Source organism: Rhipicephalus sanguineus, chromosome 2 (assembly GCF_013339695.2).
Source record: "Rhipicephalus sanguineus isolate Rsan-2018 chromosome 2, BIME_Rsan_1.4, whole genome shotgun sequence".
Lineage (NCBI taxonomy): Eukaryota > Metazoa > Arthropoda > Arachnida > Ixodida > Ixodidae > Rhipicephalus > Rhipicephalus sanguineus.
The window spans coordinates 89,460,064-89,480,792 of NC_051177.1; the positions used below are offsets into that span (position 1 = coordinate 89,460,064).

The following is a 20,729-nucleotide window of genomic DNA, read 5'->3' on the forward strand; positions in this document are numbered from 1 at the left end:
CATGGTTGGTTGGTCGGTCCGTCCGCCTCCTGCGCCGGTCTCTTCGCTCGGGTCGGTTCGGCGCGTACGACTCAATTATCGCCGAAAAAAAAAAAAAAAGAACGAAAGCGTGATCGATGAGGAAAGACGCCACGACGCGCCAAATCGCATTACTCAGGCACGGCTTTAATGCGTAATGATGAAAGCTGTCCGTTGCTGCTTCCGATTACAGGCACCGACGGTGAATTATTGAGTCCGCCGCCGCGGATTCTTCCTTTTCCTCCTCGCCCATTACCCCGTTTCCTCTCGTCGTACATAACCCCCACGCAGGGGGCCCGCACGCAAGACCCCGCGAGAGCCCTCTGGCACTCCGGTGTACGGACCCCCGCTTCGAACTGCCGGTCGGGACGGCGTAACAAGTTTACTGCTGAAGCCAGAGACCGTGTTTTTTCCGTGTTTTCTTCGTTTCTGTCTGTCACGATCCACCATCTCTCCGATGACCGGCAGGCATAGACGGTGTGGTGGTCGCTGTTGCTGTAGCGCTGCCCGACTTTTGCAACCATTTGGCGCCCAGGCACGTGGGAAGCTAGGTTGCGCTGGGCCTCACTTATTTATGGTCGGTTGCCTAGCGGAGTGGCCACTGGTCGGATTTTCGGACGTTTTTCGATATGTGTGGATCTGTCGAAAACGTGGTGAGAAAACTGATTCTTATTTAGCCTTTTTTTTGTTGTGTTGGTTTCACTCGTTGGTCTGGGGTTCTGCGAACTTTCGGGAGTTGTTGAAGTTGAGAGTAAACGTAGACAAATGAAGCATACATGAGTTACCTGCCTTGGATTACATTCGCCATTATTATGATCACAGCGAATCAGCTTCGCAGAAGATTCGATAATAAAGTTGACAGTATAAGGGGATTTCTTCTTGCCGCTACCAATGAACATCTACGCAGCATTATTATTATGCGAGCTAGCAGCAGTAAGCGTTGAAATTCGTATTTTACGTTCACGATTGCCGCAAAACGATGCGTCTTCTTATTTATTCATCTTTTTTTTTTATGCAGCGCGGGCTTCCACGACGGTTGCCCAAGTACGTTGTTTTCGAACGCAGAACACGAAATCCATATCTCTATTAACAAACAGTACCAAAATATTGCACCTACGAAAATTTTCATATGAGCAAAGCGCATTAGTAGGCCTTGAAAAATTCTGTAGTCAGGACAGTGTGCTTACGTATCAACACTCCTTGGATGTACGCAAACCTAGGTAACATTCACTTCAGCGAGGAATATTTTTTTAATATATGGCTAAAGAAAAAAGCTAACGAAGGAGCTTCTGCATTCCCACAAGAGCTACAGTGGGTGCTAGAGTTACACTAGCTACATGTTCATTTGTCATACACCTAACCTTGTTGTGGTGTTGGCTTTTCTGTAAAACTGTGCGGTTTAGTGACTGAGCATTTGGCTCCTTGAAAGCGGAAGATAGGAAAGGTCAAGTCGAAATTGCGTTTAATTCGCAGTATTGTTAGGAATATGATACTACGGGCGATTTCTCGAGATAAATATCGCCTTACATTCACGAATATATTCTTGGCCTGTATTCGTGCTGATGTCACGCGTTTCACCCTACTAGAAGATAGTATTGCATGCGCCGTGCGTTTTCTTATTAGCGATAAATCGTAAGACGAACGCTCAACAGAAGCGGTCAAAAATGTCGCGCAACAGTGACAGTGTCTCGGTTACGACACAGTATGGTACCTCAATAGTAGTAGCAGATAAGTTCTTGCGTTGCTGATGCCACCCAAACACGCGTAATACTCAGATTATGGAAAGCGAGTGCGGAGGCCTAGTGAGGGGTGGTCGGTTTATGTTGCCGCGTGCGCACTGAGAATAATGTCAAACCAGTAGCTCTGTTAGATCCGACGACCTGTTCTCACTAAGGTGCGTTGGCCAGTCGTGTTCTAATTGTGTCTCACATTGCTGTGCCGGATTTCAATCAAAAGCGGCCTGGACCACTAAACACGGTACCTCATGCATTTGCCTTCACCCTAAGAAAAAAACTGACCGCGTATCTGCGTGCTACGCTGCAAATGTCGTCGAAAGACGATAGTCTTCTGCCGGTCGTTTCTGCGCCATTTCAGCGCAGCCTAAGAAACAATAGCATTTTCAGCGCAGCCTAAGAGACACCAAGGTCTTTATAATTACGTATCTATGTATTTTCTAGTAAAACACCACCTAACATTTACGTATTGATCTTACACCTCAGATATGATTAATATTTGCTTTTTGATCGACAATGTCCACAAGTATGAACGCAGCTACCAGTTCAAGATGGCTGGGCGTTCGACAAGTGCTTAAACTTTGGCCGGGTGGCTGAATCGTGTGACAGACAGACAGACAGACAGACAGACAGACAGACAGACAGACAGACAGACAGACAGACAGACAGACAGACAGACAGACAGGACAGACAGACAGACAGGACAGACAGACAGACAGACAGACAGACAGACAGACAGACAGACAGACAGACAGACAGACAGACAGACAGACAGACAGACAGACAGACAGACAGACAGACCAAAATTTCTGCGTTTAATTTCCCCAAGAAAGATTATCGTCTTTAAAAAAAAGAGTCCCTTGACTCTTTCTTGATACATATGTGACTCTCACATGTGCAACGCTCTTTAGAGACATTTTGACTCTCGTTAGGAAAGGCGTGAGACGCACGACTCTCCAAAAGTGAGTCAACGTGTCTCTCTCAAGAGCGTTATACACGTGAGAGTCACTTATGTAACAAGAAAGAGTCAAGGGACTAATTTTTTTTTCGTAGAGTGTAAGACGACTCGAAGGCGAAAACCATTTTCTTTTTCTTCTCAAGCGAGTGAAAAGAAAAATGGATGGTTGTATCTTGAACATGTGGGCTTCTTATCGTAGAGAGTCTTAGTGCGGAGAAGCCTGCTTTCAAACCGCTTTTTGAGGATTTACGCAAGCATGCACGTTTCTTGTGCCACGTATGGGTTTGAGCTAGGTGGTACTCCATACGTCAGCACCGTCAAACGCAAAACTTTTGGACGAAGAACCTTTAGTACGTGTCCGTGTCTGTCTCGTCCTTCGTTTAAAAGTGTTGCGCTTAAAGGTGCTGAAGTGTCTAGTAACAGGTCTATCTATATTCATAAGCATTGGATATCGGTTTCGTTTTCGAAAGCATAAGCCGCAATATGTAGCGATAATAAAATAGTATTAAATAGATTGTAAAACTCGACTTTGGGCGCTGCGGATAATAGAAGTCTGCTGTTAAATAAGCTGAATTCAACAAAGAACAAAATTCAGGTGGTTGACGTGCAGAGACGAATTTTTGCAGGCAAATGAAACTACATCATTAATGTTTCAAAAAAAAAAAAGGATGGTTTGGTTTAGCGTAAGCGACATCCGATGTAGCTCAGAAAAAAATAATTACGTCCAAATGTAGGCTCTTTTATTGCATTTAAAGACGCCAACTGGAATATTCTGTTTAACTTGTTTAAGTTTTCCGGTTCGCAGGTGTGCCACTATGTTATGAAGGTACCGGGATGGTCGAAAATTTCCAGGCCGCAACACCCGGCCGAGGAGGAGCAGCTAGCTATCGGCGCGCTGCCATCGCAATGCACACTGGCGTCGAGCGTGTGCGTAGAAAGAGGGTGTGCAACCCTCTCCCTTTCTTGCTCTCCTTCATAAGAAAATGACGTATAAACTTCGTGCGTCATGTTCCCTCACTGTTCGCTCTTCGAATTTTACTACTGTGCAGCGCTGCTTATTCCACTAATATGTTCCAACTAGCCCCAACACTAGCTCTTGTGAATACATTTCGGGCTCGGACCATGTTCGTATGCAGCGAATTGGCCTGCGCAAACGGCTGCGAGAGTCACCGCAGTGCCAATGGAAAGTTAAACGCAAGATATTGTTCTCCAGAAAGCCGAAAACCACGGTAATGTATACGGTGTCTAGCAAATGTTGCCGCAAACATGATGCGTCTGTTTCGGAACACTGCCGCCTCGCTACACGCTGCGCAGTAGTGAAATTCGAAGAGCTAACCGTGAGGGAACATGACGCACGATGTTTATACCTCGCTTTCTTGTCAAGGAGAGCAAGAAAGGGAGACGGATACAGCCCCCCATCTACGCACACGCTCGACGCCAGCGTGCTCCGAGGCGTCATTCCAGTGACAGCGCCCCAATAGAAGCGAGCTGCTGCTTCTCCGTCGGGCGTTGCGGCCTGGGAACTTTTGACCACCCCTGTACATTCATTATGTGAAGTTATTTTTAACAATGACAAGTGTTATGCAAGCAAGGCAACGTGCTTGCTAGCTCACATCGCTGTGTGGATTTTTAACGCTCCATTTTCTTTGTGTCGCGGTGGAAAGCAATGAATACGGCCCTACTTCAACCTGTCGCTGCAACTCCACACGGAGCTGCCTAACCGTTGAAGATTTCGTAAGTTGCTTATCCTTGTCTTTGGAAAAATAAAGAGTGAATGAATATCAGACACGAGAAGATGTTTCGCAAACAGCAGGCAAGAAAGTGTATTGGGAGAGGTTGCGAATGAATTAGACAACGCAAGAGGACCAGAGAGTGAGAGGTAGCGGTGAGGAAAGGGAGTCCGGCAGCGCAGTTCCCGTTTCCAGTAAGGTTAGGTCGGTGGTCGAAATTGAAACGGACGCTGTTAATGGGAAGTGGGAGGATTCGCTTCGGCCGCTTGATTCCTCCATTGACACCTTATTTGTGTCATGTACGAGCAGAGATGGTTAGAGAAAGAGCGAAGAAGGAGAGCGAGAGAGACAAGAAACACGGAGCAGGCCCTTCGCCTGGATCGGTCAACGCTGGCACTCCGGGAAAAAGGCCCGTTTCCCGAACGGGACGAGAGAATGCCCGTTTCGCGACGAGGAGCTCTCGTACGCTCTACTTTCTCAACGAGAGTGGCGAAAGAATGGGGAGAGAATATTCTTCTTCCCCCCGCCCCCACTTGCCACAAAACTTCTCCGGCGGAGCGCTGTGGCGTTGGCCGAAAGAAAGAAGGGGAGGCGACACCTCCGGTCTTCGCGGGCCCCGGGTTGAACGAGACGGCGTGCCGGGGCTGGCTGGCGGGGGCCGAGCGCGGGGCGCGCGCGCATGCGTCGCGGGTCGCCGGTCCCGTCGGCCGGCCTCCGAGAGGCGGGCGCCGCTCAATGCGGGCCGCGCCCGTCCGCCCGCCGGCCACGCGCAACGTCGCCGCCGCTCTGCGAGCCGCAGTGGCCGCCGCGCGCGGGATCGGCCCGGCACAGACATGCGTCGCAGGAGGACCGCGCGCCACACGAGACCACGCCACGTGCTGCAACACCGCGCCGCAGCCGCTGTCGCCCTCGACGTCACGGCCACGCTGAGGCAGCGCTGCGTGCCCACGACATGTCCGGTGAGGGGAAAAAGCACGCTGTCATTCGCCGTGAACTTGACCTCCCGCGAGGATGCGTCCCACGGTCCATTCGGGAAATGGGGACGGTGTTGTCACACGCCATGCGGGACTTAGCTTCCTCTCAAAACGTGAGGAACACATTTGGGCTCTCGTGCCTTTCTTTTTTTTTCATTTATGATGATGAGACGAATCAGTTTTTCCGAGTGTGAACGTCGATAGTGAGCTGTCTAGCTGGGCGGGAGAATTCTTGATGTGTCGGGACTATCTTAAATTGTGGTTGGCGCAAGTTCAATATCGAGAGCTCTGCGGACGCATCTAAGATGCACTACAGTTCTTGGAAGGAGGAACGATGAGTACATCTGGTATAAGACATTTTTAGCCTTTCAACAATAATTATAAACGTTGCGTATTGCGTAACATTTTCCAATAGTTCCTCCGAGAAAAAAGCACGTCGCTGTGCTTAACTCTGGCATGCATCTAATATTTTTATGCTTATGGTTGCTAGAAGAATAATACTGGCTGGAAATTATTTTAAGTTTATATTCCTTTGTGGACATCATTTTTGAGGTGAGCAGCATTATGCTTACGCTATCACCGCAACCTCCCGGTACGGTGCGCTGGTTGACAAAAAAACTAAAACAAAATAATTGACTGAACAAAAAAAAAAGCGCACTGTGTCATAAAAGTCCGCGTTTCTTTGGTTTATTTCAAGTAATAGTTCAGAATGTCTTTTCTTTTCTTTCCCCTTGACGTAAATAAACTTTTGGAGGAACGCCTGAATGCTTAGCCTATTTATCATGTTATTCATGGCTGCAGGTAGCACGACGATCAGTTAGCCCTTTAGGAATTAAAAGAAACTTCACACAAACTGCGCGTTTTGTTTAAGCAGTCGCCCCGTTCTGAAATTACTCGATTTACGAGAGAAGTAATAATACAGTCACTTAAATGAGCTTTCTTACACTGGTCTCTAAAGCACCTAATGAAATTTAGACAGTCATTTAATGCTTAGACGATAGCCGTGCAACTCTCCACGAGGAATATAGTTAATTGCTCTCTAGCGAAGTCTAGGTTGTCAGTAGCGATGTGAACTTGAGATAACTGTGTGTTAAAGCTTGGTTGTGAAATATAACAGGCGCCTTGGGGTGAGCATGTTGACGGGGCCTTGTTCCTGCTTTTTCGCTTATAAGAACTTTAGTCAGGGCCGTAATTAAGGGGGGGGGGGTTGAGGGGGAAATTTTTTTCATGTTTCAACTTTTCGGTTGATACTGAAATACTTGCACGCCTTCACAGCGACCACCAGTTGCCAAAGTTAGCCGTACTACACACAAACACCCCCCGAAAAAAATTCCTGGGTGCGGCCGTGGCTTTAGTCAATCACTCACATATCTTCTTGAGCCTTGTATTATTTTGTCATGACATGCTAATTTCAAGTCAGCGTCACTTTCAAAACGAGAATGTTAGACTTTTGAATGATTTCGATGTTATACCTTGCACGATGTGCCATATAACCAACTGACATGAACATACAACGGCTGTGCACGACATCGAAAGTATTTCAGAAGGCACATATTCTACTCTGTCTTTTTTGTAGAGTGTGTACTTTCATTCGGTGCAAGTCTATCAACAACACAGAGTTAAGGATGGATGGATGGTTGAAAAACCTTACTGTGGTCCTTTAAGGCGTAGGGTAATAGTCTGAAGGGTATGGCTAAAGCGGAGGACCCGCCACGGTGGTCTAGCGGTAATGGTGCTCGACTGCAGACCCGAAGGTCGCGGGATCGAATCCCGGCCGCGGCGGCCACATTTTCGATGGAGGCGAAAATGGTTCAGGCCCGTGTGCATAGATTTAGCTGCACGTTAAAGAACCCCAGGTGATCGAAATTTCCGGAGCCCTCCACTACGGCGTCTCTCATAATCATATCGTGGTTCTGGGACGTTAAACCTCAACAATTATTATAATTAAAGCGGATGCTTGGGTGAGTTGGTACGACTTACTGGAAATTGAAATAACGCAAGAGACAGAGGACCAGCCAAAGAAGGACAGAGAGAACAGGATTTAGCCTTTCTTTCTTAGCTTAGTTTTCTTTAATATAAAATGCACAGGTTTATCAAAGTACTATAGTAGACGACAGTTAGTGCAGATCATTTGTTCTTATCTGGTCACCGATTGTGCCATGCAAGCTGGAAGGAATGCACGGCTAGTTGTTATCGGTTCATGACACATAACAACAGCAAACTCAACAACAAAAACAAAACAAGGCGTAGATACAGCACAAGCACCTGTGTTTGAGTGTATACGGCTTTCTTTCATGCCGTGCACGATAAGTTAGTAATAACGTCCTCAAACAAAGTTTTATGGCTGCTACTGCTTAGCGTCCGCATTGCTAGGTTTAACTACTTAGTAGTTTCCATGAAAAAGGTCTAATCAACATTGGATTACATGCTATACTAAGCACGTCAACGCAATTCGCAGCAGACATCAGTCTTTTAACCGCAATCATGACCACTTGCTTACTGCGTGGACCCCAAGTTTCGTACATACCTTCACGACTGCGTTCATAAAGTCCTAAAGTAAAACTTTTAATAAGACTGCTGACGCATTTCAATGGAAAATCTGGGTGAAGTTTTGCGCTGTCGTCGGGTTTCTGAAGAGCGGTGTGTCCTATGGGGGAGGCGGCATTTCTGAGATGACTTCATATTTTTACACGCGCTCTTGCAATTTTTTTGTAGTAAGCGTTGGCTTGCGCATATTCGTAATCCAGTGCTAAAGCACATGGTTAGTTAATGTATTCTCATAGAAAGGCGACAGTATCCAGATTAATCGGGAAATACTTATGTGACGGGGACCTCCCACCGGTTCCGCCGTAAAGAGATGAAGCTGGCACGCAAATATGGCCGACAGGCGAAGCGGTACGTCTTCTATAGACTTGGGGCTTTTGAGCTTTGTTCACTAAGGCTCATAGAGCAGGTAGCGCAAAAAAAAAAAAAAAAACATGTAGACACAAGCCAGGAACATAAACACGAAACGAAGCGTTAATATTAGCGCTCGTCTCGTGTTTACGTTCCTGGCTTGTGTCTACGTGTTTTTTGCGTTACCTACTGTATGATACATTCTTACAGACTCGCCCAGATTTCCGTTCTCATTAAGCCTCGTTTACCAAATGAACAGCAATCCGAACGGTAATAACACATAGTGTCATATCGCTTTCTTAGGTGGAGAAAGAAAAGCCTAGAACTTTCTCTAAGAGTTATCAGCTATAAGTGCCCTATGTTATCTCCTACACAGAAATAATTAGCCTAGAATGAATGCCCTATGTATGTATTTAAACTATGTAAGAAAACTCGTTAGTATGCACAGTTAAGTTAAATAATTCATTATTATTATTGAACTGGTGAAGATTCTTCAAATTAAACACAGCGGATAGATTTAAAATACGAACCTTGCGATGTTAGAAGCAGTGAAAGTCTTATGTACGTGAAACGGGCGGGCGGTCCTTTCCATTAGATGCTATGTGCGACTCTTATTATCCACCATTCGTGGCTGGTTCATCCCGCTGATAACTCGTGTGTAACACAACTCTGACCACTCGCAAAGTACAATAAGGATCGCTTTGTAGTGGAACCATTGTATTTAACGCGGCTAAACTTTCTGCTTCTCGACCTTGTCATCGTGATTTGGCAACGTGTCTCGTCATAAAACCAAGCTGATAACAAATTCCAAGGCGTTATAGGATGCCAAAGCTGTACTTCGTTAGCTTTACGCTGCTCTAATCAGAACATACTGCAACTACATGTAATCTTCACGAGAAGATGAAGTCGTCCGCCTTGGTGGTACTGTGGTTACGGTCCTCGGCTGCTAATCCGAGAGTAGCGGGTGCGATCCCGGCCGCGGAGGTCGCATTTCGTTGTAGGCGAAATACTAGAAGCCCTTGTACTGTGAGATGTCAGTGCACGTTAAGGAGCACTAGATGGTCGAAATTTCCGAAGCCCTCCACTACGGCGTGCCTCATAATCATATCGTAGTTTTGGCACGTAAAGCCCCATATATTATTACAAGTTGAACTATCTGTTTATGACATGGAGAAGAAGAGATCGCATACTGCGGCCTCTAAACAGGAAGGCGTCAGCATATCTGGCAAGATGCTCTTCGTTGCAGTTTGATGCTTTTTTTTTTCTCGTCGAAGACTGCATGTATTTTCGAGGAAACATTAAAAGTCGTGATAACATTGGCTTTTGAAGGGTTTTATGCGTTTTTCTATTAATAAATCACGACACGAATAATCTGCTCTTATCCTTCAGTCTGCTCACATGATGCCATCTGTGGTCCAGCCACTACTCCATTAAAGTGATTTTGTGGCTTTTAAAACTAGATTTGAAACAAGGCAGCTTGATGGATGTGTAAAACATGAAGGTACAACCATCTGAGCAACATGTCTAAAGGTGGCATTGCTCGCAACATTAGATGTTGAAAAAAAGTTTTCAGGCGTACCCGCGCGCTGCCTTCAATACTGACAGTGATGAGAGACAGCCGAACGTTTCTTAGGATTCGCCAAGAACTTCCGCTCTTCAATACCTTTAACACCTTTTCACACCTAACTTTCTGCGCTTACTTTCTAACTTTCTAACAGCAACACGCTTTGAGCCAAGCTATCATCATCGAGATTAACCATCGAGTTTGCCACGCGGTGAGCACAACTTTCCTTTGACGTCACTTCCTTTAGAAATGTAGAAACTTGGCTCTCAGATAATACACGTCATTTACACGAGCCCACAGCAGTATGTTTGCGCTCGAAGACTGTGCGCTCGAGCGAATTTGACTTGTTCTATAGGATTTCCTTAGATTACAAGTAAAAATTGATTTAATTAACGAGTGCGCAAAAGTTTTAATCGCGTGAGCGTTCTTATACGCTCTACCGTTATATTAACAGGACAGTTACGCTGGGAAGCAGAACCAAATCTCTCATTTCTTAGCAAAAGAACAACACAAACATTTAGCGCAACCGGTCCAAGTGAAGCTATTGCTATGCTTGGAAAGTACATAACATTACAAGCCACTGCGTTTGCTCCAAGAAGTATCGCTAACATGGCAGATCAAACGCATCACTGTTAACTTCCGATTTCTTGCATTTCGAGAACACGACTGCGATAGGACCCTTGACGCTACGCAATTAATGTCAGCAGCTAAATGCATACACCCGATGTAGATAAGGCGCAACGTTCGTCTTTGCGAGAAAATTTGGGCCATATTTGACATTTTGACAATTTGACATTTCTGACAACTCTCTTTTTCTATCTCTTGCTCAATATAAATTTCGTCCTGCGTTTTGAACTTGAGTAAAACAAAAAGACACGTCACACCAACCTTGCTTTATGAAGTGAAATGCAGTTTTAGCTGGTAATGACTGGGAGCAGTATCCCAAACTAGATCAGATAGACAATGAGAAATGTAAGAAAGTAACTCAGGAAAGTTACCGGGGGGATGGAGCCTTGGTAACTTGTTTGGTAAGCCAGCGCACGCCTAATGCTGAAGATGTGTGTTCGCTTCACACCTGTGGTCAATAATATTTTCGTGCGCTTTTATTTTTGCCTTATTACTTGCAATAAAGAAAAACAAATGAATACTTTGACAATTATGCTTGCGAATATCGTAACCACAACCTAAGCTGTACAGATACGACGGAAAATATGCCCACGTGTATTATGTGCTTTTAACAAGATTACCGCATACTCGCCTTTTCCCAAAATTTATGCCACAAATGAAGGCCGTAGCTGGTTTTCTCGGTCTTCTCGGTGAACTATACGACTCACTTTGTTTATACTTTGTTGATCAAGGAAGTACGTCGTGAGTAACGAAGAGTAAACGCTTACTCTGTGTAGATTAAGTGCAGCGTTGTGTTGATGAATACATATTCAGGCGCTGCAGTGTGCCATACCGCCATTATCCGTAAAGTTACGTATAGTCCTAAAGGAAATGCACACGACACCGACTTGAAGTTACGTGAAAATGAGGGCTCATTATGCGTAATCTCTGGCGTAATCTTAATGAGGATTGCAAATAATTACTCCGCCATTTTAGTTTTCGCACGTTATATTTGGTCCGTAGTTGGTGCCCCCGTTTCGTCTCTCAAATAAACACGTCACCTTCTTTACATTTGGTTTAACTTGTGAGTATGAGGGATCGCCTCTGCGCATCGTAGCGAGGACAGTCGCAGAAGATATGCTGCAAGGTCTCCTCGGTGCCGCAGGCGTCGCAAAGAGCTCGTCTTCACAACAGACCGTTGACACTAGAAACAATTCAACAATGTCATCCTGATAAGTCATCGAGAATTCAAGCAACCAAGGCATTGCTCAAATTCCCAAGGACAACAGGCTTACACGAGCGGCTGTAGACTTTTTAATGATGCCGCATACCGCACAAGACTGCCGCTCTGCGCTGTGACGTTATGTGTGTGCGTGTGTGTTCCCCTCTCTCTCTTTCTTTACTCTTCTTTCAATCTCCCCCATCCCTTCCCCCTGTACAGGGTAGCATACCGGTTATGCCAAACTGGTTAACATCCCTGTCTTTCCTCTCTCCCGTTTTCCTTCCTTCCTTCCTTAACTTGTGAAAGGAGCACGTGAAAGGTGGCGTGTCGGTGAAGTTCAGTGGATCTGGGCTGATGGCGGCTCTTAAAATGAATTACGTGGGCATGTGTTCGGGATCGTGACGCGAGCGTCATGAGTGTGAGTGTAAACAGCGCTGAACTTATCTAACTTCACCGGAGGTGCGGGAAGGGGCTATAGGCGCAAGCAAAGTCAAATTGTGTCATCAATGGCGACATTCTGGGCTATGTTCTCGCGTAGTGAAATATGTGTGAATAAATTAGGCTTTCTGTAAATATTTGCTCAATAAGGACTTAAAAGCATAAAGAGGAAAAGGAAACGCGTGCGTCACTTTAAAGTATATTGTTTTAGTATAGGGGGAGCTGAAATTTGTACTACAAGTACTGCATAAGTTGGTACTACAGTAGAGAGAGAGAGAGAGAGAGAGAGAGAGAGGGGGGTATTATGAGAGAAAAGCTGAGAGGTCGGCCTGAATCAATATTCTGACCTGCTACTCAGCGTTAGGAAAAGGAAGGGGGTGGAAAAGAGAGGAGATAGAAGGTGTCGATGATGAGGGAGAAGATGGCGATGAAACTAAACCTTGAATGTAGAAAAAAAAAACTATTTACAGCCTTTTAGTCCAGTTCTGTCTCGCGCAAAAACTTGTGGAGAGCTTTGAAAATATTGCGCTGATGACGGCGTGTAGGTCCCAAAAGAACTTCTTTCCGGTACTTGTTCCTTGAAAGAATTTGACAGAAAGTTGGCCATCGATTTTCTTTGTATGCTATATCGCGGGCAGACGCACAAGAGGTTTTCAGCAGTCTCCGGAGCGCCACATACCTCGCAATTCGGACTGTCTGCACGGCCCATAAGGTGCAGATAGCGACGAATGAAGGCCACACCTAGGCGCAATCTTTGCAGTAAGCTTGAACTGCACCTTTTTCCTGGTTGACCGTATTTCAACTTGCATGTCGGGGTCTAATTCGTGAAGACGGCGGTGACGATTACTTGGTAAAGACCAATATGCTACAGAAGTTTGGCGGAGGAGAGTATACACAACGGCGTTGGTGTCCGGCCGTGAATGGTACTACAGTACTACAGTACTACTACTACAGTACTACAAGACTGAATATTAGGTGGTGATTCTTCAAAGTAGCACTTTATTACTCTTTTTACTTGTTGTGGCAGTGCGATAAGTAGTGAACATTGAACTTTTCATTAAATTTTTGTAAACATGTGAGTAATAATTTAGTGCAGTTTTTCGAGTCTTTTTCTCGTCCCCATTTTCTTACACCCAGTATAGAGTAGAAAACCGGGAGCTCGTCTGTTTGACCTCCTTGCCTTTCCTGTCGTTGCTTTCCCTCTCTCTCTGTTGCATCGTAACTTGGAACATTTCTCCGCTGACAACATTCACTGCTCAATGTCTGTTATGGCTTTAAGTTCGCGTACGCTCTTAAAGGCTCATACACGCTTGCGACTACATCGGTCGCGAGACCATTTGCGACTGGCGACCAAAACGCGACTCAAAAGACGACCTACGTTCACACCCGTGAATAAAAACTACCCGCCGCCACACAGAAATCCCGCCTGCTCGCATCGCGGATCGCGTTTCCATTGGCCCGTAAAATAAGCTGATGTCTTGTTCCGGCGAATCTGATTGGTTCAGAGGTTCGCGACTGCAGCCGCACGACTGAAAAAACTAGCCGCGGCCGACTGAGCCAAAGCAGTCGCTTTGCGACCAATTGTGGCCAGTCGCACTGCGACAAACTTAGTCGCGCAACCGATGCTAGTCGCAGGTGTGAACGAGTCATAATGTCATACGGATAAACTTACTTCAGTCAAATATCGTTGTTTCGTCTTCGATGTTTCTTCTCTGCTCAGAAGTCAGCGCAGTTTGATCCGGTGTCCTGCAAATATAAAGAATATAGATGCGGACAAAACTATCCGGTTGATATGAGCTCCTGTGATCAAAACTAGGCTCCTGTAGTTTAACATTGCAACCTTAGATTTCTTAGTGTACAGGGGTGATGGAAATAATCGCGAACAGCGCGGCGCACTGACCCTGGTCGCAATAAAAAATGCTAGGTGGTTCTTGATTGCGTCATGGATGACTCTAGTGGCTTTTTATCAACCCCCAAGCTAAAACCGCTTGAAAATAAATACGAAACAGCAGGGAATGTAGATGCCGCATGTTCGCGTTTCTTTCCACCTCCACTGTACACACGCGAACGCTGGAAGCTGCAAAAACACTGCTTGTGCGAAATAGTAAGTTGTCAACACAAATTATGGAGTTTTACGCACCGAAACCACGATATAATCATGATTTACGCCCTATCGTTGGACTTTAATTAAGTTTTGACGATCTGTGGTTCCTTAACGTGCACTCGGTGCACGGTACACGGAAGCTTTCGCATCTACTTCGTATCGGACGAGGTTGCCGTGACAGGGAGTTGAACCCGTGACCCTGTTCAGTACCTCAACTCCACAACCACCACGCCGCCACGGCGGGGAGCCACATCTTGTTTTGTGTGCCTATAGAATGCGCGAGTTATATGACTCTGTGCTTAGCGAATCACGACGAACAGTCCCAAACGCGCGCCGACTTGTGACGATTGTTCGCAACTGCGCCCTACATTGGGTACGTTTTATAAAGCGAGCAACCCTTCCCCATTATCAGTAGCACCTCAAATACCGGGTATTGATGGTCACCGCATTGAACAGTGTATTTAACACAAGTTCTTTTTAGATAGAAGAGTGTTAAGGAAGGTTTAAAGGCTAAAGAACGTATCTGTGACAATGCAAGATGTGATATCTCACCTTACCTATAAATGCAAATGTACAATGTGCCTTTAATAAGGACACACGATCAGTTTCGTGCGGTACGACAGATGTCAAGACGGTTTGATTGCCTTGTTGTGGCAACTAGTTTGAAGCAACCATTTTCCTGTTGAATTTTTTTTTTTGAATTGGAACTAACATTTTCTTTTTTTTCGTCTTTGACCTATCGACGGACGCTCCCACAGTTAAGAAAACTGCCCAACGCGGGTTCCTTTTGAGTTGTAGTCCCCTTGCAGTTTCTTTTAGTGGTACTGCTACTGCTGTAGTTCACTTACTAACTTCTTGCAATGCAGCTTAGGTGTACCTTCCAGGCAACACGGTTGTTGTTGGGCTTTGAAAACTCTCTTTAGTTTTGCTACAGAGATGCAAGTTTCACATGTTTCTACAACGCAAGCATTTATATCTTGTGTCTTCCCATGCTCTCCCTCTCACACACCTTCACGAAAGATGTACTCGTTAACACATTCTTCGTGTAGGAATCGAAACAGGAAATAAATTGAGCGGTACATGAAGAATCGGAGGGATGAGTATTCGTGGAAGACGGAATTTTGCTGGAGCTAGCGACCCTATTTGCTTGAGGACTTCTCGTTCCTCGCGAAGACGCAGCATTTGTGTCCGCAATTTGTTGAGCTGGTCGGTACATACGCCGGTACCCCTGAGCACTTTTTTTCCAGCGTTAATGAATAGGCCTAGCCACTACTAATTGCGAAAGGTTTCTGCACTGATTTCTGGTGCAGTGATGCAAGCCTCCCATCAAACGCTTCTAGAACAGAAATCCAGTTTCTTATTTTCACTTTCCGTGAGGCCTCAGAATAGGCAAGACCATGCGTTTATTTACCATATGGTGCTCAGAGTGGAAGGAAAACTGCACTTAATGTAGACTAGAACCGTTTGGACGAGACAACGTGTTTGCTGGGCAGTGTTATCGAGGACTTGCGACGCGACTTTGTACGACTGTCGGTGCTATACCTGTCGAAGACAAAACTTCTGGAAGAGCACGTTGCGCTTGTACTTTGGCTCCATTTCAAATCTGAAATATAAATAAGACCATGGTTGCTGATAGGCATCGTGACAGTGATATCACTAGAACAAAGGACAACGTTGTTAATATTACATTGCCGGTGGTTGAAGGGATGGTGGCCATTTGCTTGCCGTGGCCGTTTCGGCCCAGTTAGTCACTTCCATCTAAATAAGGTAATCTAATCAGTTACAGACAGGAGTGACTCCCACGCCTCGGGGGAGGAAGGTGGCAGCATTGTCTTTGGAGAAGGGCCCCCCTCGCATTGCCAAAGAATGTGGTCTGGGCAGCCTTCATGCAGTGGCGGTGTCGGAAGTTTGGTTGAATTTCATCCGGGTAAATTCAGGGGCGGATCCAGGCGCTTGCTTTGGGGGGGGCGGTTGGTTGTTGGGGGGGGGGGGAGGCGGGAGGGGGGCGTTGCCCAACTTTAAAACTTCACGTTAGTAACCAAATGCTCATTATTTTTGTTCTCAGTTGCATCGCTCAGTGCCATTTCATTATCTAAAATTTCGCATATTTCCGCTAAACATTGGGGAACACGTATCAGTGTTGTTGGTAAGAGGAGGGTGAAAGAGGGAAGGGCAGGCCACCTGCTCGATAAATGAGTATTCCCACAACGGCGAGCTCTAGTATTCCTTGAACGTAGTCTCGGAGTAAGCCTCCCTTTGTTACCCCGCCCCCTCCTCCCCATTGCCTTTTTTTCTGGCCGGTCGTGTTGCCAGAAAATGCCCTTTCTATCTCCGCAGCCTAAGGACGGTCAAACGGAGCTTTCGGAGTCGCGCTCGATTATACCTCGCGCACGTGCTCTCGGAGGCTTGCTCGGTACTTCGGCGAATATAATTCACAGCACCACTGCCTGCCTTCCTTCTTTTTTTTTTTTTTTTTTTGGACCAGCCGCTGAAGGTTGACTAAAAGGTAACTTGTTCTGCACGCTTTGTGGGACCACGGCCGGGCTAGACTGCACGTGCGCGCTCAAGCGCGCACGTGCAGTCTAGCCCGGCCGTGGTGGGACGAAAGATGCCAGTTTGAATGACACAGAACAGACTCCTGTCTCTGAGAAAAAGATGGGAGAATTTGAAGACCCCTCGCTTTGCTGAAGAGCTGATGGCCCTGGGAGTGGGGACGCAGGACGCAGAAGAAATCTTTTCTAGAAAGCCTGTTTCGCTCTTAACAAAAGCGCTGGGCTGTGTGAGGGGTGCTTCCCTAGTCTCGGATTGGGATGGACACAGCGACCACCTGAAAAAATTCTACGTTCTGAAAAATGGCCTTCGGTGAGGTGAAAAGCGGGGGGGGGGGGGGGGGTTGGGTTGGCTTATAGCTTTGGGGGGGGCGATCGCCCAACCGCCCCCCCCCCTGGATCCGCCACTGGGTAAATTTTATGCAGGCGATGCAGGTTGGGAAAAGAATCCGTTTGGATTTGCCTCCAGATCGTAGCCTGTACCCTTGCTGGGTATGTTAGTCATTACTATCAAGAGTTTGGCAATTTCACATGTGCTCAACTTGAAACAGCGCAAGAAAAAACGCGTCTATTTTCTCCCGAACTACGGAATGGTATCAGTGATGGTAAGCTACAATGCTGATTGGCCGCTTCATGATTGTTCATCTTTTTTTCTCTCTATCCCGTCGTACTTCGGAAGGCACAACGGAGATGGTGTGCCATTCTAGGGATGCATCTTCTGCTATTCTGTTACTTGCTTCCGCAAGCTGGTGATTTAGCCTTATGCTGTTTTATTGCGGTTCATAAAAACAGGCCTCCCATGTTAACATGTGAATTCGTGGCATGCGTTATATTCTTTTTTTAATCCTACAGCAGTTAAAAGGTTGAAATTTTATTGGCCATGTGTCGATCCCTTCCGTCCGTTCTCCATACATCCAATTTGGCTGACGACGGCTGGATGGATGGAATAGATGGATGCTATGAGCGTCCCCTTTATAACGGGGCGGTGACAAGTGTGCCACCAGGCTGGACAAAAAAAAAAAACCGTTACTCTTCTTTTTCTTAGCGTTGGCCTAGTGTCTTTACTTCAATTAAAACTATTTTACTCCAGAAAAAAAAAGAACTTAACTTTTCAGCTCCGTTCTCTGCCCTTTACGGCAGAATGTCCTTATTTTTTTCCAATATTTATTTTTGTCCTTTCTCTCTAGTTTTCTGCCACCAATACTCTAACCTTCTCTTACTTATTTCAATCGCGGGTGTGTTCAGCTTTCCATTGTCTCTAAAACCCAAGGCGTCATGTAGGCTCGTGCCCAAACGTACACCTGGGTGGATGTCTACACATTCAATCAGAACATGCTCCGCCGTTTCCTGATCTTCCCCGCAGCACGTGCATTGTTCTTCTTCTTTACTGAATCTCGCTTTATAACTACCCGTTCTAAGGCAACCCGATCTCTCTTCAAACAGTAAAGCGCTTCGCATTGAATTATAGTAAAGTGCCTCCCTCCTTATTTCATTTTTGCCCTTTCGGTAGTTACTCAAAGCCGGTTTTTTCTCCATAGCTGCCGTCCAGTAAATCGTCTCCGCCTCTCTGACTTTTCGCTTAACGCTCTTTGTTGACATACTGATTACACTACCAGCCGTATATTTACTAGTGAGCCTCCTAGTTCTTTTTCTCCACTGTGTGTCCACGCTCTTCTTATACAAGTAACGGAACACCTTCTCTGCCCATCTACTCTCCTTCATATTCCTTATACCTCGGTCACACTGGCAAATTTAGTGTCATTTTGAGCGAGTGCACTTACGCTCACAGAGTGTCACTTTGGCGGCGCGCTGCTACACGAGAAAGAGAAGTGTGCTTTGGAAATGATGGCAGTGGCAATTGGTGGTTCAGTAGCGCAACATATATTTGTTATTTTTGGCAATGCTCGCAGTTTAATTGCTTATTATAGGCATGAACATAATTTGCAATGAACTTTGGGCGTAAATGAAATAAATATTGCAACCGCATAACGTCATTGTTCTTCGCGAGCCGAGACAAGATAGTATCATAACCAAGACGAATCCGAAACGAAAATGGCGGACTCCGGTGCAGAAGGGACGCGTAGTGGTGACGGGAGTTTGGAGCGTGTTTTGGCAGCAGTCACTTGCTCCTCCCAAAGGCGTATAAGCGCCCGCGTCTCTGCGTCGGACCACGTTGTCTTCGCGGAAGTGGCACCCGTGGCACACGCCACCGCAAATGATTAAAGTATGACTGACCTGCACATCTGCACGAAAGTAAACAACGTGACGGACGCGGCCATTGCACGGCATGTGCTCCCGCATACCCCTAGCGGATGTGACCGCAAACTGCCCGAGGGCGAGAGTAGCGAGGTTTTTTTTGTAGTAATCATTTGTTTGGATACATGGCAATATTTCTAATAACGAGAACGATGGTTTAAAAGTACCATGATCGTCGCGTTTTGCATTAGCGTATTTATTTGCAAGCCACTGCTGCCGAGGACAGACACTCCGTCGCAGCGAAGTGAATTTGGCGAACGCACTTGCCGGCAAGTGTACTTCGCAGCGAATGTCACTAAGCGTTCCTGTGTGACAGCGTGTAAATGACACTACCGGCGAAGTGCACTCGCTCAAAGTGCACTTAAGTTGCCCTGTGTGACAGGGGTATTAGCCTTTCTACGAACCTTATTTTGCCATTGTCGTAGTGCGCGTCACAAAACGGCGATTTCAGCCGTAGTCTGGGGACCCCGAGAATCACATGCAGAAAGCGAACGAAAAAAGTTTCTCCACTACTCCACTAATGCCCGTCTAACTTTTTTATCTTACTGGTTGCACGGTACCACCACAATTTGGTAAATTGCTGCTGAGTATTCTGTAGCCCAGATACTCCGATATCAGTAGCCCCTGCACATGTATTCCAGAGCCTAGAACGGAGGATTACTGTACTTAACGATGTTTACGATGTGTGAATTGCACGACACGCCTTCTTCAAAGGACAGAACCATCTTTGCGTGCAATCTATCGTTGATACACTCGTAAAAACAGTGCCATTGGCACAACTTATGCATATCTTACATTTATGATAGGAGCCTCAAGCTTTAGACGTGGCTCATACGAACATTCTATTTGTGCATGACAAGGATGTTGATTGGCTGTAGGCATAGAACGTACTCATGTTTAAGAAGGCTCTAATGGCGACACAGTTGGTGGAGAAAAGCGCCTCAACTATTCATGACGTCCCGTCTGACAACGCTCTAAGATTAACATAAACTACCTGTTACACTTTCTGGTGAGTCCTGACTCTCCACATGTCCCTTTAAAGATACACGTTAGCTCTATTTTGGAGATGATTACACCATCTTCGGATTGTCGTGGGAGGTACGACTGCTTGAAGGAGACTATACGTTTTTCTTTAAAGGGAGTTATATATGTGGCAAGCCAGGATTCACCGTAAAGAGTAACAGGCGATATTTTTTTCCCCTTAAAGTTAATATTGTCCGGAGAAATGCGACACACACCCAGCGGTTAAATTAAACAATATGTTTGCACTGCAAATGCAGAAGGAATATTTTTTTAAGCTGACCAGTCCCACATGGTCAGTATATGAGTCATTCTCGCCGGGAAAACAAACATTTTTTATTGAGTTCCAGTGCAAACTTAAACCTGGTCAGACCACGAGTGTTGTCTTGGAGGACAGTTGTGCTGGTTTCTTGCCAGGCGAAAAATTTGCGTCAGGCCTGTAAGTTACCTTTAGTACAAGACGTAATACTTGAGACAATCCGTTCGAACTCCAGTGGGTTGCGGTTCAAGCGAAGGGGTCGTCGTGGGAACTAATATGCTATTGATATTGTAACGGCGCCTCTTGAGTGAGAAAGAGGTGCTGAGAGAAGACGACAACGAGGACATTTTTGTTGCTTCGGTAGCTTCACCCCATCCAGTTCTCCGCCGCTGAGCGTTTTCAA

At 46.0% G+C, this 20,729-nt stretch overlaps 1 protein-coding gene across 1 annotated transcript in view; it reads left to right on the forward strand.

Moving 5' to 3' along the window:
- Positions 1-5,183: 5,183 nt before the first annotated feature.
- Positions 5,184-20,729, forward strand: part of LOC119383345 (insulin gene enhancer protein ISL-2) — a 102,582-nt gene continuing 87,036 nt past the window's right edge. Inside the window, exon 1 of the mRNA XM_037651423.2 lies at positions 5,184-5,398. Within this exon, the coding sequence (XP_037507351.1) occupies positions 5,392-5,398 (7 nt within the window). The 5' untranslated portion in view covers positions 5,184-5,391. The remainder of the gene's footprint in view (positions 5,399-20,729) is intronic.